This window comes from Nothoprocta perdicaria, unplaced genomic scaffold (genome assembly GCF_003342845.1).
Source record: "Nothoprocta perdicaria isolate Ctin4 unplaced genomic scaffold, notPer1 scaffold_181, whole genome shotgun sequence".
In the NCBI taxonomy this organism is placed as follows: domain Eukaryota; kingdom Metazoa; phylum Chordata; class Aves; order Tinamiformes; family Tinamidae; genus Nothoprocta; species Nothoprocta perdicaria.
The window spans coordinates 352968-369055 of NW_020454994.1; the positions used below are offsets into that span (position 1 = coordinate 352968).

At 43.9% G+C, this 16088-nt stretch overlaps 1 protein-coding gene and 1 long non-coding RNA gene across 2 annotated transcripts; both read right to left on the reverse strand.

The window, feature by feature from the left end:
• Positions 1–6337: 6337 nt before the first annotated feature.
• On the reverse strand, positions 6338–9602 carry LOC112945097. Its single transcript, XR_003248951.1, has 3 exons — positions 9489–9602; positions 7657–7854; positions 6338–6461 (listed from the first exon to the last, which is right to left on the reverse strand). It is a non-coding gene; the product is annotated as an uncharacterized LOC112945097 (long non-coding RNA).
• Positions 9603–10491: 889 nt separating this feature from the next.
• On the reverse strand, positions 10492–14837 carry OTOR (otoraplin). The gene is made up of 4 exons (XM_026036607.1): positions 14710–14837; positions 14113–14252; positions 13443–13553; positions 10492–10555 (listed from the first exon to the last, which is right to left on the reverse strand). The coding sequence occupies exons 1-4, from the start codon at positions 14831–14833 to the stop codon at positions 10532–10534; spliced, it is 399 nt and encodes a 132-aa protein (XP_025892392.1). The 5' UTR covers positions 14834–14837; the 3' UTR covers positions 10492–10531.
• Between the last annotated feature and the right edge of the window lie 1251 nt (positions 14838–16088).

The following is a 16088-nucleotide window of genomic DNA, read 5'->3' on the forward strand; positions in this document are numbered from 1 at the left end:
TCTTAGACTTGTTTACAGTTTTCTGCTATCTAAGTAACTTCTCTTTCTCACGGGTACACTCTAAAGTCTTCAAGGTTAACCCTCTCCGCTAAGGGAGCCAGGGATCTCACAGACCTGCTGTAATCCCTGACAATCCTGTTTAAATAAAGCTTGTGACTCTCCAGCACAAGGGGAGTGCAACAGTAAATGTGAAAATCAAAGCTTAACCACTGGTCCAATATTTAGAGTCTTCTTCAGGGCACGGAATCAGACTAAATTCAGCAGTGCTGTGATGACAGCATGTCCYATGGGCAGACCCCAAAAATTCCCACTATGCTTCAGGGATGGGCTCCCTTCAAAGACAGAGCCCCCAAAACAACCCATTTTCATCACCAGCAACTAGAAACCTCTACCCCACTGTGTACTGCTCACAAACTATTGCTTTAACTGAGAGCATGGGTGCTGGGCAGGACAGAATTCCTGATGGGAGATGAGGAAAGGCTGCCCTCCAGTCACATCCAGTATCCGTGCACCTCACAGCCCTGGCTGAAGCCAGAGATTACCACTGTCCCTGCAGCTCCACCACCAACTTGATTTTTCTGCAGCTGTGCCAATAGACCAACTAAACCCAAGAACCCAGCTCGAAAACTTAATCCCCGAAGCACTGGAATTAGCAGTTCACAGTTCAGTCTCAATAAGAGKATCACAAATAACCCTTGCCTCACAGGAGAATAACCTATTATAGATCTTTCTCTGTTCGCAAGAGAATGGCAGAAAACAAGAGCCATTTCAAAGTGGGTAAGTGGTTATTTTCTCCTCTTGAAGCACCAACAGATTGCAACTTCAGTTAGTTCTTCCTCTTTTACTAGCTCAAGTCAGAAACAAGAGAAAGAGCAATTTATTTTTAAAAAGGTGTCTGGCAGGCCCAAAAGCCTTCTCCTCAAACATTAGAGGGGGTGGCTGGCACTGTCTCTCAACATTTGGACTTGCAGCCAGCTTTGTTGGTGTATTTTCATCTACTGTTTTTGTTTGGTGTAATTATTTAGGAGCTATTCCCCTGAAATGGCTAAAGAAGAGGTTACCTTATATGCAACCGCCTCTCAGCATCTCTAGCCTGAAGAGGTGCTAGTTGTAGAAAAGAATGAAGCAAATGGCTTTGAGATGTTTGGGGGAGAAAATAGGCTTGATGGTGAATATTCAGGTGTTATGGGCAGCCACAGGAGGGGCTGTGTGTGTTGCTGTGGGATGAGAGTGACACCCACGCAGGCAGAGAAGGGCTAAGGAGACTGTTCATGTCATGACATACACGGAACACGCCGTGCCTGGGAGAAAAACAAGTTCTTTGCATGATGAGAGGACTGAAGATGGGTTTGAGATTCTCAGCAGCGCTTCAGTGAGAAAACTGGGAGGGGGGGAAGATACAGTAAGAGCTCCAAAACTGCAAGATCTTATTTAAAACTAGGGCAAGAGGGGTTTAAACTTCTTTCATGTGTTCCCTTAACATCACCAGAGAAGGAATTCAACTCTGTCAACAAGTGTGATGCCAGCAGGATATGAATGTAAAGTCTTTTTTGAAGTCTAGTTAGCAGAACTGCTCAGGATTGCCATTCCTATTAGTCACTGAAACTTAGGGGCTTTTTCCTAATAGGCACACAGTTGTTTCCATCACTTACATCACCACAGCCTCTTGAGAGGTACAAGACATGATTTTTTTTTTTCCCCCCACCACCAGGAAATGGAGCCAAAAGAGCCAAAAGCAGAAGAGAGATTTTGGCTTGTTGATTCTTTAGGCTGTCAATGGGAACGGATGGCTACAAACAGCTTCACCTTGTTGATAAAAATCAAAACTCAAACAGCCAGACTTTAACATTTCAGATAAAACAGGCTGTGTCTGCAAGCAGAAGAATAAACCAACAAGGCCACACTTGGGAGCGAGTCCCGCTGGGGTGCACAGGGTATGTCAAATGTCCAGGACTCACTGCTTTAAGTTGCCTTTCAACTTCCAGAGCAGTGAGCTCCCACCCATCGCTAGGACATCTCACCCGTGCTGCCCTGCACCTCCCACAGGGGGAAACACTTTAAAAGCTGTCAGTCATCCCAATCACAGGGGCTGCTCTTTGCATACAACTACCAATTTAAATGGAATGAGAAAATCACTGCCCACACGCTGCACTCGGAGACTTGGCTACTGACAGATTTGAATTTCAGCACAGCTAGAGCCCAAATGCTATAATCAAATAAAAGTGAGTATATCTGTAATATTCAAGGCACAAATATTAAAAGAAACTTATCTATCACTCAMTGTGCAACAAATGCAGTTACAGTGATACACAACAAGCAAGTAAAGGGTAGCAAGCAGGACCCCCTATGTTCACTGGTCACATCCAGACAGTTCAAGGCAACTCCTGTTAAGAGTCAAACCATGCTAGTGCTTGCACAGAAACAATATAAGCATCCAAACAATTCAACTTTCCTAATGCCTAGCAYGTCTAGCCCACTGAAGTGTAAACACAAAACACACAGAAGACTTTGCTGAGCAGCAGTTATGATTTTATATATATATATAATAATATATAATAAAATGCATATTACAAATAGCCTGGGATGACCTAGCTTAACAGCCTGCACCACACAATTATTAATTTCCTGACAGGAATGTTTTAAATATCCTTGACTAGCTACTTCCTCATGCACTCTCCCCTCTTCGAAAAGCAAAGAAATAAAGCAAGTTATTTTGAACAAAGCTCCTCTGCTTTGGAAGAAAAGGTAACAGTTCAAACCCTTAAGAACATAGATCATCCACTTAAACCACAGGCCAGTGGCAGCGTATTRGGCTTGTTCTGGCAGACAACCGTGTCCTCTGCCCTGGGGAGGAAGAGGATGCCCCAGGCAGCAGAGCTGTAACACTGCTGCTCTGCAAGAGCTATTTAGTTGAGTTAAAATGCAGGGCTGATTTACACTAGGGACAGTGTCACACRGACATAACTAAGCAGCTTCCACTACTCACATGCATTGCCTGGAAAAACAGCTGAACAGCGTGGACGCAACCATGAGTTTGGTGCACGTCAAAATATCCTTGCAAGCTACAGGGACTGGATGAGTTTGAAAAAAGCAATCTGCAAGAAATACCAATCCAGAGTTATAAATACAAAGCTGTCCGCTCTGACCCATGAAATCCTGGGATGGATCTTCCATCTAATTCGGGATGGCTGTGTTCTTGGAGGGACCAGCTAAAAGACCCTAGTCTGGTTCCTCCCCATCTGGGTTTCCCCACACAATTAGCTCTTCTGAAGTCCTGGGATTCTCCTGGTCCTTGGTCCCCTGCCCACAACCTTTCACTCCTTCCATCACTCCACATTTCCTTCACCCTTACTGGCATTATTTGAACCAGCAGGTTTTCCTCTTTGTTGGTGGGCTCTTAAATTCACAAGACTCTTCTCACTTTGAATTGCAAGAGTAATTCCATGGAGAGCCTGTCTTGGTCTATGAACATGGTAGATAGACTACACCTCCTAACYGGGATTTTTTTCAGATATTTACTGTTGTATCTTTGCAACCAAATTTCCCTGAAAGCTGAATCCAGGCTCTATCATTCACTGTCTCCCTCAGCAAAAGCAGGCTAAAGAACTAATTTTAGCAAGAGGGATTATACACCAAGGGGAATGGGCAACACCATAATTAGGGACCAGACTAATTATAAAGAAAAACAAATTAGCCTGCAAAAAAAAAAAAATTGATTACATTTGAGTCAACTATTTGAGTTAGGCCTCCTCTTTCTGTCATYGCTTAGCTATTCCACTTGCATATAGTCTTGACAAGGATCCACAGCCCMAATCAAGAAGCCTTGACAAATCCCTGCAGTCCTCTGTTCTACAGGATGACCTGTTAAAGTCTTTATAGTGACTTTGTACCTTCTGCTTTTGCTATGATTTTGTATGCTGCTATAATCACTCATTCTCAACTTCCCCCAGAAGTCATTACCTCTTCTCAAAACTGCCTCATATCTGGAATCACACACAATTATTATTTTCTACGAAACAAAAGGATATTTTCAGATATCCTTAGCAGCCAGCTCATTATTTCTCTATTACATTTCCTTCTAAAGATTTCAAGGCACAGCATGTGGAGTATTGCAGGCAGCGATTTGCAGATGTGCGTTTCAAAGAAGATACAAGGAAGTTTAATATTTTGGTTGGCAGCACAATCAACACATGCTGTAAAACATGTGAAACTAGCCTGATTGTASAGTCTCATAAACAGAAAAGCCCTAGCAATTTTACCTCTGGCAGCTCTGCCAGCTACTGGAGCCTGCCGAGGGTGGAAGAATCCAGGTGCCAAGTTGGCTGCATTTGTTCACACAAAGCACTGTCATGTTTCCAAAGACCCTGCACGAGCGCCCAGGCACTTACAGTACCACCTGCAAGCAGCTGTCCATTTGAACAACTAATGAACATTTCACACATCACAAAGTTTCTGAAACCATCCCTCTCATCACTAGCTTCTGCTGCAAGCTCAAGTATGAGGACAGCTAGAACAAAGGTGGTGAGGACTTCCCTACTTGCCGGCTGAACAGCTTGCCCTTGGCTTTTTGCACATGCCGAGGGCACTCTCCAGCTCCAGCTCCCAGAATTTCTGCCTGAGACATGAGCAACCTCCAGCCAAGAAAGCATTACTGTGTCTTGTGCATTCATAACAAAGTACTGACCAGTGTGGACTATACTCCAGCACAGACTTCAGCATATGGATGAGGAGCTCTTTTTTGCACAACTGTTTAAAGGATGTACCATATGGGGGGAACAATCTAATCTGAGYAGAGCTGGGTACTGCACATCCAAACTTAGTCCTCCCCTTAAACAATTTCATGTATTCACATAGCAAAAGAAGGAATAGCAGGGCTGGGATCTCTTTTTTCAGAAGGCTCCAGCATATAAAGGAATCTTTGGGGGGATTGCAGAACCAAACCCCCCCCCCCCCCAGTAGATCTTAAAGCAGTGCCACTATTTGCAGACCTGACCTTGGACAATGCTTTTCCTCTAATATCATACCAAAACAAGCTTGGAAGTACAACCAGAGAAGAAAACTGCATTTTAACTGCCTTCTCACTGCTCCAACATATATGGCAAGCTTTAGGGCTTTTGTACCTTTTGCATTTTACACGCTTCAGAGAAATTCACACCTTTAAGTGATGCTAGGAGACTCCAGCACTATATGTATCTCCTGTGCTATTTACAAAAATACAACTCACATTATTCTATGTAATGCCATACTTTAAAAGCTGCTGYTTTTCATGAGCTGACAGCATCGTTTCAGTTGGTGCAGGAAGGGCAATCAGCCTCATACTGGTTTCTTGTGACCTGTATTGACATAATATTGGTTGTCCCAAGGCAGCCAAAGGAGCTTTTTTTTTCCCTCCAGCCATTTCCAAAAAATAAATAAATAAAAAATAAAAATCATTCACCTTTAAGGGATAGGGCACAGCCCTTGCCATACCAGGTCAAGGAAGCAAAGCAGGAGTGGGAGACTGTAAGAGAAGAAAACCCTGCAGCCAGGTCAGTATTAGCCACCTAAAGATAAAGCATCTTTTCTTTGCCAGAGAGAAGGAAACAAAGGCAAACAATTTGTCAATCTAAATCATATAATCCCAGTATATAAACATAACAAGTAGCGGTTTAACAGCAAACTCTATTTCCAGAATCAATATAAAACCCAAGGCTAGGAGTAATATTCTCCAGTTACTCTTCCAACCTGGTTCTCTGTTACACAGCCTGGAGGTCCAGAGCAGAAAGAACTTCCACATCCCCTATTTGCCCCTTCCAATAGTAAGCAAAGATTTAAATCCCAGAGCCTAYGTCTTGGGCCACGCTGCTTGTTAATGAAGCAGTTATTGCAGTCTCCCCTTGTATCAAAGCCTGACACAACAATCATTTCTGCTCTGTTGGTAACATGAGATCCTACCTCTCATAATACCAGGACATCAGAAGGGTATTTCTCTTGTGCAACAACCAAGGTGAGGAGGAAAAACAGAGCCCAGACTCCGGCATTTCAGGAGAGAAAATAACACCTCCCATCCTCAGCTGCTTCTGCTACTCTCCTGCCTTCCCAGCCTCTGCCAAGGYGGGTTTTTTGCAGCAGCTGCTGCTCATCAACTCATTACCCCCAGCCAGGGCTGCAGTTTGCCTCTCACTAGCCGTGTCCTGCAGCACCATGGTGGGGAGCTGAGGATGCTCCCTCCCCCAAAGCCTTCATCCCCCACCCCACCTGTGAAAGGGAATGAATGTGGCACCAATTACCTTTGCTGTTTGCTGTCACTGATGTTTGTTGTGTGCAGTTGGCCACACACTGGCAACTCCATCCCAGYGCAGGCCCAGGCAACTCGAGTAACRTTGCCGTGCCCCAGGCCCAGTTGCTCTACAGGAACAGGCAGCACTTGTGTTTTCAAAGCATGTTGGCATTACAAAGTTGTGGCTGCAAAACCACATTTTCTGTGGAAAAAAAACATATTGCAGCAAAACCCTAAGTGAACTCCTTGTCATCCTTCATAAGCCCTGAGGCATGTTATGTTTATTGTTAGCAGAATAGAAAGCAAGATGCTTACAGCAGTACGTGTAATTAGAAAAAAAAAAAAACAACTCCAGTGTAAAATGTTAGTGGCACCATAAGTGAGAATTAAATAAGCATGTGTGAATCCTTCATAAACACAGTCATCCTTATCGCTGTCARCAAGCCAAATCAGCAACCTGGCGTGCTGCTGTGTAATTGCAGCATGTTCTGCAGACTGCCACCAAGATGGTCAGCAGCCACCAGCCCTATGAGCAGAAGCTCTAGGACCTGGGCTTGATCAGCCCCAGGATAAAATAAGCTTTGGGGMAAGCCAATAACAGCCCCCCGACTATATGAGTTTATTGAGAAAGCAGAGGTAAGCTCTTTATTGAGGTGCCAAGTGGAGGACAATTAACATAAATTCAAAGAMTAGCTTTTATATCAGAAAAATGATTTTCACTATAAGGGTAATTAAGGACTAGGCCAGGCTATGCTGGTTTTCAAGCCTGGGCCACATCCTGAGCAGSACAGTGTGAATTCAGTGGGGCCTTTCTTTGGGCAGGAGGCTGGACAGGAGACCCCCTCCCCGGAGTGACCTTGGTCCCGGCTGGCATGTCCCTGCGATGCTCCACAGCTTTGTCCTTCCCAGCGCCAGGCAGAAACCAGCCACTGGATGTCACCCTGCTCCCACCCAACAGCACTGCCTCACCGGGCAAGCAAAGGATTAAATCCCACAGCTGGAAGGCTCTCTCCATTACCAGCTTTCTACTTCAGGTAATAAGCTGAGAGCATTACACTTCTTCAAAGCCAGCCTTCTGAAAAATACCCAGCAGTTTTAATTTAAAAGTTCCTGAATCACCACCTAGGTTGAAAACTTAATGCGAACTTCCTTCAGAAAAGTAGCATGAAATCAGAAGTAAGAATGCAGGCTGAGCCCGCACCAGGAGTACCACACAGCTTTGAAAACTAAATTCAAATACAAAGCAAGYTGCACATATATTTCCCCTGAGGTGAAATGCAGGCATGCGTTGCAAGGTCTTATCATATAAACAGCATGCACTGTATGTAAGATAAGAGTTATTGCGTACATATGACTAAAATCAAATTAGTGAAGTTGTTGTGATTTCTGTAAAGTACCTGCAGGGACAATAATCACTGTAGGGGAAAGAGAAAGAAATCAGAAAATCAAAAACATCCTCTATAGCCTGCGAGCAGAATATTGATTCCTCCTCTGCACGTCCTGGAAGTCGGTTCCTGTTTATTTCAGCCAGGTGCTCTGCAGCCTGAATGSGGGAATCTGAATGGCAAGCTGGGCTGTTCTGCAACGAGCTTCACCTAAGAATGTGAGAAGCAGAAAGCAGAGCTGTGTTCAGCATCAAAACTATTGATTTTTAGCTGTCAGATTCACACTAATAGTGCTGCCAACTGCAAGCACTCAAGTTTTCTACAGACAACTTCAACTCTCCTGCCAATTCTGCCTTCCCCACATCTCCCCCTGATCTCATCAGGCTGGCCTGGGATCATTTTGTTTACCTTTGGTGCTTGTGCTGTTAAGATTAAGGTTTTCATACTTGCCTGCATTTGTGAAGGATGGAAACTTGGGCTCTGCTTTAAAAATGAGACGCTCAAGCAAAAACTTGGCCTCAGCAACAAGCATTTTGAACTATTAATCAAACATTGTGAAATATGCAAGAAAATAATGAAAAATGGCAATCTGAAAACACAGCTGAGTACCCCGTTGACTCAAATGAACAAATAGCAACRGAGGAATACCATGGATCTTCTCTAATGTTAGGAGACCATGTCCGACTGCAACATCTCTACCCACCTGGCTACGGACACTCTCTCTTGCCAAGTGAGTCTATCCAAGAGGCTTTCACAGTGCAGCATTTGCACAGGGAAAGGATGGGTCTCAGGGAGGCAACAGCCATAAAGATCAGGATCTGTTGTATAACATCCCTCATTTTAACTGAAAATATATTAGTGAGTGAGCTCACAGTTCTCCTTTGGAGAACTTTAAAAAAAAAAAGAAAAAAAAAAAGAAAAAAGATGCTATCAATAAATCATACAAGAAAACTACGAATATACCTAGCCTGTTACAGCAGAGTTCAAGGCAGGGGTCACCGGTGCTTGTGTGATGACTGTTACACAACGTTGACTTATAAAACCAGACGCTKTGGCACTGTGGAGAGCAAAGGTGCTAAAAGGCTTCATTAAAAGGGCGGCCATCCCGCACTTGCCAACACACCGGCCAGGGAATTCAGCTTTGGCAGACAAGCAGCTCGGCCTGTACAACGCTCCTTCATACCCACATGCTTTGTGGGCACTGGAAAGTGAACCCTTATCGTTTTCTTCCCCAGAATTAAATTTTCAAGRTGCAAAGATAGGCTTTGATGCCCTGTAAAAGCCTATCAAGCTACTGCTTCCAACACAGAACAGGGTCTCAGAAGACACGCAGGGAAAGAGAAACGAGCACCCTGACAGGAGAGCGGGGCCGGCTCCTGAGAAGCCCTTGCAGGCCRTTCTCCACAGATACTGTAAGTGCTGTTAAGTATAAGTAAGCGCTCAGGAAAGGATAACGTATGTGTATCCGTATCCTTCTGCGGGCACCTTGTACGGGGGGGATCCTCTCCTGCTATGTGCCTCTCCTGCAGCATCCCTAACTCCAGCAAGCTGATGAGAAAGCAAACACAAGCCAACACTAGTCAGCTATAAACTATTCCTTAAAGGGGTTAAGGATTAAGGACAGTAACCAGKGATCTCCATTTGCTGCCCTGGAAGCCCAGGTCTTGCCTGAAGCTCCTGCACTGCAAGTGAAGAGATGCTGTTTTCGTGTAGCAGTGTATGCACAGCTTTCTATATCCGCCTCTAACATCCATGTAAAACTGGGCACAATGGTAAACGTATGCCAGTATCTGAGACACTGATTTCAGGAAAAAATAGTACTAATAGCGAATGCTGAATCTCACCTTCCCTCTTTTTATTTGTGGTATCCACAGTGCAATCAAGTACAGACTGCACTCTGCTTGCCAAAACCAATGGCAACACGAATTCTGCAGGTGTTCAGGCAGGCTTCTAACAGGTGCCCAGGTGTATAATGCATTGCCATTAGAAGGACTACACCTGTGTAAAAGGAACACTGGAAAACAGCACAGAACAGGCATGCTTCAATTACAAGGTGGGATTACTACAGAATTTTACCTTTTGGGGTCCATTTGAGCGCATGGAGCCTAAAGGGGCACTGACACCAAGGTCACTTTTAGGAACAGTTTTGTTCAACATTAGCCACTATCACAACTCGCTCCTCAGCCACCACGTGGCCACCTAGCACCGTTGCCAGGCCTTGCCCAACGGTCGCCGCCTTTATGGGGAGGGGAGAGGCCGCCCTTCCCGCCTTCTGTCTTTCTCCCCGCCCCCAGGCCAGCAGCTACGATTCTGATTGGCTCAAATTCCCACGGCGCCTGATGATTGGCTGCTCGCAGCCCACCCTTCTGGAAGGTTCTCGGCCAGATGGCGGTGGCTCTGAGGGGGGTTGTGGTGATTGTTGGGTGTGCTGTGATGGGGAGTGTGGGGAATGGGCATTTGCTGCGCAACATTACAGCCACCGGCGATTTCAGCACTGTAGAATAGCTCCTTCCCAAAAGCTCTACTCCACAAGGTAGAGAAAGCTCACAAAAGCAAGATATTTTAATTTTTATTTAGCCGAAGACACAAAGTTAGGGTAGGGACATCTCCCAAGGCAGAACATCTCCCTTCAAAGCGTATCCATACCACTGGATAAGACTTACAGTATTTATTTCAAGAGCTGTTAACATTACTGACAGGTAGCAAAGTGTATGCTGCTCAAAACAATACAAAACTTTAAATCAGGTTTCTCATTTGAGGCCTATACACTTCACAACTGCCTGTTAAAAAAAGTATTCTGTTGTCCAGCAAGGGTGTCCAGGTGGATGAGGCTGGTTTCTATCCTCGTTTCTTGTAGCAGCCTAGAGCTACCTAGCCACTTTCGGCACTATTCGCAGAAGAAATCAATGTCCTGCAAAACAGTTAAAATGAAATATGTTTTCAGATTACTTGACGATTAATGTTCCTGCATCTCCCCCCCAAAGGAACTTAAGTAGATGCAAACACTCAATGTTTGAGTGTGTTTGCTATATAAAGAAAAATATAACCTCAATTGTGGAAAAGAAAGAAAAACAGCTCCTTCTTTTTTCATTTATTGGACTCTATTAGTATAGCTGGTATGATTTCTTACCAAATATTTTTAATACTAGGTTAGACAATAGCAGGGTTTTCTCTCTTCCCCCCATCCCGGAACAAATCCTTCTTCCTATTTGTGCACCCAGGAATTTATTAAATTTATATTTATGATTTATTAAAATCATATGTTAACGTGCATCCTTACTGTCTGACAGTTGCTTGCTTACAYACGAAATGTGTTTGAATAACCTCACCTTCGAGTGAGGCTATACAATGCATTCCCCACAGAGAAGTGTGACTAGAAAAGGAACGCCAGCCCTTTGCTTGAAATCTTGCAGCCTAGCATACATTTCCACTGCTTATTGCTTTCATCTAGCAGTCTGCTGTTCTTTTACATGCCTGTGTTGATCTCCTCCTGATTTTCCTGCAGGGTGCAATTCTAGCTGGARAGCCCGAGCTCCGCAACATTTACATTAGAGCGGGGTAAGTGTCGCTGTCCGCTGGAAGCRGAGGAGAAGGAGCCCTTCCCGAGCGGATCCCTCCTGGTAACAAAAGCACTCACTGCTGATTTTAAGTGACTGAGGAAAGGCAAGCCACCACCACTTCGGTTTCATGCTTTTGTAGCGCACACCAGCTATGCTACTGAGCAAATTCAGTGTGTGATTCAACAGTTGCAGCACTGGGCAAAAACAACTCCTAAGATTTATCACTCGAACAGCAGCTGACAGGCATGGATTGCCTAGAGCAGTGCAAAGGATGCTGAGATAGGCTCAYAGGCATGAAGATTTATTAGGAGGGCTCCAGCTCATGGTGAACATTGACTCCACCAGGGAAGGTTATTTGGGAGGAGGAATCAAAGACAGAGGCCCTGGGGCTAATGTTCCCCCACCAGCGCAGCAGGTCTTCCCCTCTCCCATACACTTCACCCCATACTCGCCTCCACACACGCAGTGTACACCACTAGCTCTGATAAAACTGCACTTTTTACTACAAAATATTTCTGGAGAAAGCAGTAAATCCACACAGGCATTGATCAGGATGGTTGTGGAGAGTTTTAAATCTGCGTGACGGGAGAGCTGGATCCTTAAGATCAGGTTGGCAGCACACTGCTGACCACCAGTGCCCTTTGTAAAACGCAAAGAACGAAGTTCAGAATTGATCTGTATCACCATTAAAGTTCTGTTGCTATAGCACGAAGTGGAAGAAGCAAAAGAAGAGGGAAAAGAACGGGGCAGCTTTACACGTCATTAGTTTTGCGAGGTTTTGATGCAGAAGTTGTCCTTCCCCGTTAGGATTCAGCATTGCAGCCCAGTGATGGACCCATGTGGCCCCTGAGTCAGGCTGCAGGCTAAGGTGCTGCTTAACCAACCTCCTTCCAGCTCAGCTTGCCCTTCAGCAGATTGGCTGTCATATTAGTCAGGGGGAGGAAAAGCTGAGAAATACATTTACTCCTTCTGTCTGCAGCAGACTGCACTGTTTCTGGGCCAAATTCAGAGAGAAGCAATCACTTAGCCCTGATTTGCATGTGTTCCTTTAATTTCCTCAAATCAAACTTGTCGGACACAAGGTAATTCAAAGCTTAGCAACTGTTAAGTGAAATGAAGAATTCTATTTCATCTTATTACCTCTGTGCTAATGAAACCCACCTAATCATCTGGACCTAGGATTAAAGGCTCAGTATGTGATTGCAGGATTGACGTACTAATCCGTGGATGTTCCTGTAGTCTGCAAAGTGGAATATAGCTAAATATTCAATGGTAATAAATGTGCTCATTAGAAAACTAGCACAAATTTCTTTTCAATATAGAAATTAGCTATGATCAACCGTGAGTTTTCAGCCTGACCACACCAGAACCAGAGGAAACACCCTTTTCTTCCTTCCACTGTGTGAAATGTTTYAAATCTTCAGGAGAATTAAGAATTCCAGGTGGAATGTGATATGTGAGAGACTACTGCATGTAACTAGGAAACAGAAGCCTCTCAGAAATGTAGCCTACTTAGTTACAAAACACTGACATGTTTCTGAGAAGTTTTTCAGTGCTCCTTTCTAAGGGATATAGCAGTAACTTGTTATGAGAAAACCAGCATGCTTTTCTCATACATTCGTTACATACACACAAAATTTAGGAAATATTACCCACAAATACAGCTCACAAATAGCTCAATATTTTACCAATATTTCTGTTTCAAAATGAGAACTACAGAATGCTGTTTCTACTCTCCAGCTGAGTACTGCAGAGGTGAATCTTTACAGATAGGTGCCAAGGATCTGAAGTGGGAGACTGTCCTTGGGGCAGGGGAAATAAAAACCTAACTTCCCTATGACTTTAGCCCACATATACACAATTAATAGGGACTGTGCTTGCACATTAACGTACATAATGGAATATCCAAGCTCTTTATAAAGCAGTCTGCTTGTTTTGTGTTGCAAATAGTTTGGTAAGACTTGAGCAGCCCTGAGGCAACACGGCTCAAATGAAGAGGACTCTAAGAGGGTCAAGCCCTCAATGCAGCATCTGGATGCAGCCCTGTAAACCCAGAGCTCCTGTTACTGTTTCACTGAGGCTCTTTGCACGTGTAAAGACCCAAAGGATGGATGGATCCCATGGCATCCGCGATGCGCTACAGACAACTGCCGCAGCGATGATTTGTTTTTACAGCAAATTAGCATCCCGAGGACCAGCTTAATTACGCAGCCAGCTGGGCTCTTGCGAATTCCTTACCGTTGTAGGAACGGTCTTATTTGCTTCCTGATAGACATGTTGTTCCGAGACTAAACTGCTTGGGAAATAACCAACTGTCCCCATATGGTCTTCGTACTCTTCTCCATAAACCTTCGAGCAAGAAGATGCATAATTAGATACCTCAGAGCAGTTCACATCCAGCTTGAGCTAGTTTGTGGTTTGGTCAAAAGCAGTTATTAATAATGTTTCTTACTTTGGTTTTAGACTATCTATCCAATTAGGACTTAAGCTATTAACACAAGAACCATTATATGCATTTTTTTGAAGTAAATTAGTACCACTTATAATCAATCTGGAAAAGCTCACAAGTACTCCTATGTTTATCTTTGCTTCTCTTGAATTTAAGAGTTTCATGACAAGGTTTTTTTCTCCATAGTTTCGACAGTTGCAGGAAAAGGAAAAACAAAAACAAGCAACCCGTTGATCCCTAGTTTTATGGTTTGTTCATAATTAGAGTTACTTGAAGATATTTTCATACTGAAAAATGTATGTGAAATCCTGAAGATTCCACAAGGAATTTCTGAAGTTTAAATAATTGCTTTGAGAAGATAAGTTCTATTTTAAAAGCCCTCAATAACACGATGTTGGCTGCCATTTATTGACCAGAAGTGTTAATGGTTTGCTTATATACACAAGAACATCATCTTACACTCCCAGCCCAGAATTCTCCAGATTCTTTTTCTTTCACTAGTTTTGAATAAACATAAATCAGTTGTCCTTTTTTAATATTAATGAATCTGCAGTCTGGAGCGTTATAATCCTCTTCTGCTCTGGCGAGGGAAATGGTGTCTAGGAAAAGAAAAATAGGGATGAATTCAAAGGCACATACAGAGAGAAATATRAATGTGTGGGTGGACACACATGTACACACATGTAAAATTTTCTACAGACAGAACTAGACAATGCTGAAATTATTAAGTCTGGAAAAATATCCTGCATGTGTCTACATCTCCAGTAACAAAGGACCAGCTTTGGAGCGCATAACTTCATCCTTAACTGACGTTTCCATCCTTCTCACCATCCTTACCCGTCACTAGAGGGGAAAAAAGGTCTCTTAAAAAACTTTCTGTAGTACCATTGTACATGAAATGAGTTTTCGTGTGACCTCTCCCTCTGCTTTTTAAAGCCAAAACCCAAATATAACGGAGCTAAATAAGGAGCATAGCTTTTCAGATGCCACAGTGTGCAAATCTCACAGTTGATTTTCAAAATATATTTTGCTCAATATTAAGGCAAAACTACTTACAGACGCAGTCATCATCTGCACACAGCTTCTTACTGGCGAGTTTGTCCATAAAAATTCCCGTTACAGGAGGGTCCATTAATCCCAGGCACAAAAGGGCAACAGCCAAACCAACGCGGTGGGTCATATTTTCCTGTGTTTCTTGCTAGGCTGCCTCTTAACTGCACTCCCAGCTYCAGTGATGCCCATCTTTTAAGGGAGAGCCCAACATCTGGACAAACATCCGTGGCCAATGGGAAGAGCTCAGGGCAACATTCCAGGCTCGTGGAGGAGCCGCAGGCAGGGAGGAAAGCTCTGCTCCCATTACAGGACTGAATCCTTCCCCCAAAGCCATCCTGCATTAACATTTCAATAAACCACGAGGCTATCTCAGCATTTTAAGCTGTCCTGTAGCCTTCCATACTCTTTAACTTTTCCACACGGAAGGTCTGTTGAGACTAGAAAATTAAGTCACAGGAAGTCGAAGGAAAATACATCCTTTCAAATCCTTAAATTATTTATTCTCACAAGTACTTAGAGACAGCGCTCAGCAGCAGAGCTCCCTGTTAGGGTTACAGAAAGTGAGTACCRGTACCCTCAGCACCGAGGACAAAAAACAAGCAGGAGCTGAAACGCAGGAAGAGATTTCACCTGGCAGCAACTTAAATTTGAAATATAAAGTTCAAGCACTGAGTGTTTGTATAGACAAGATTTTAATTCCACAGGGAGATGCAGTTGCAGAGCAAGCAATGCACCGGTTACACCAGGAGAGTTTCACCCAAGTTCACAGAGAGGAACGCRCTCAAGAGCTCGCGCGTTTGAGGCACTGAACAGCACCACCACATGCTGACTTTCAGGTGCCTCTCTGCTCCTTGGAGAGGGCATGTTATAACCCAGCCACCTTCCTGAAATCATGGCCTAGTGTACAGGGCAGGATTTGTAGGGAGTTCTTTAATTTGAATAAATAAGCTGTGTGTTTTATACATGAATTATAGYGCTAAATTACAGCACTTGCTCAGAAACCTCACGCTAAGCGGACGTGCCAGAACTAAGAGGTATACCAAGCTGTTTGGAAATGCCATCACACATTCCTGAAGGTGCAGGGCTTTGTTCCCAAAAGTAATTGCAAGTCAGGTATCCATCACATCCGAGCACAAACTAGGGGGGGAAACCAGGGTGCTTCACAGCTGCAGCCGAGCGGCACAACATGGCAAGGGCACATGCTGAGCAAGGCCAAGACATTGCAGCCCTCAGGTCATCCTGCAAACCCAACATTGGCCAAACTTCTTGGAAATATTAAAAATAAATCAGCACTTAACACTTGCAGTACAGTTTTTTATATTACTTTGTACATTCTTGTCATTTCTGATCCAGATGCTGTCTATTCCAATGCTGGGTTGAGC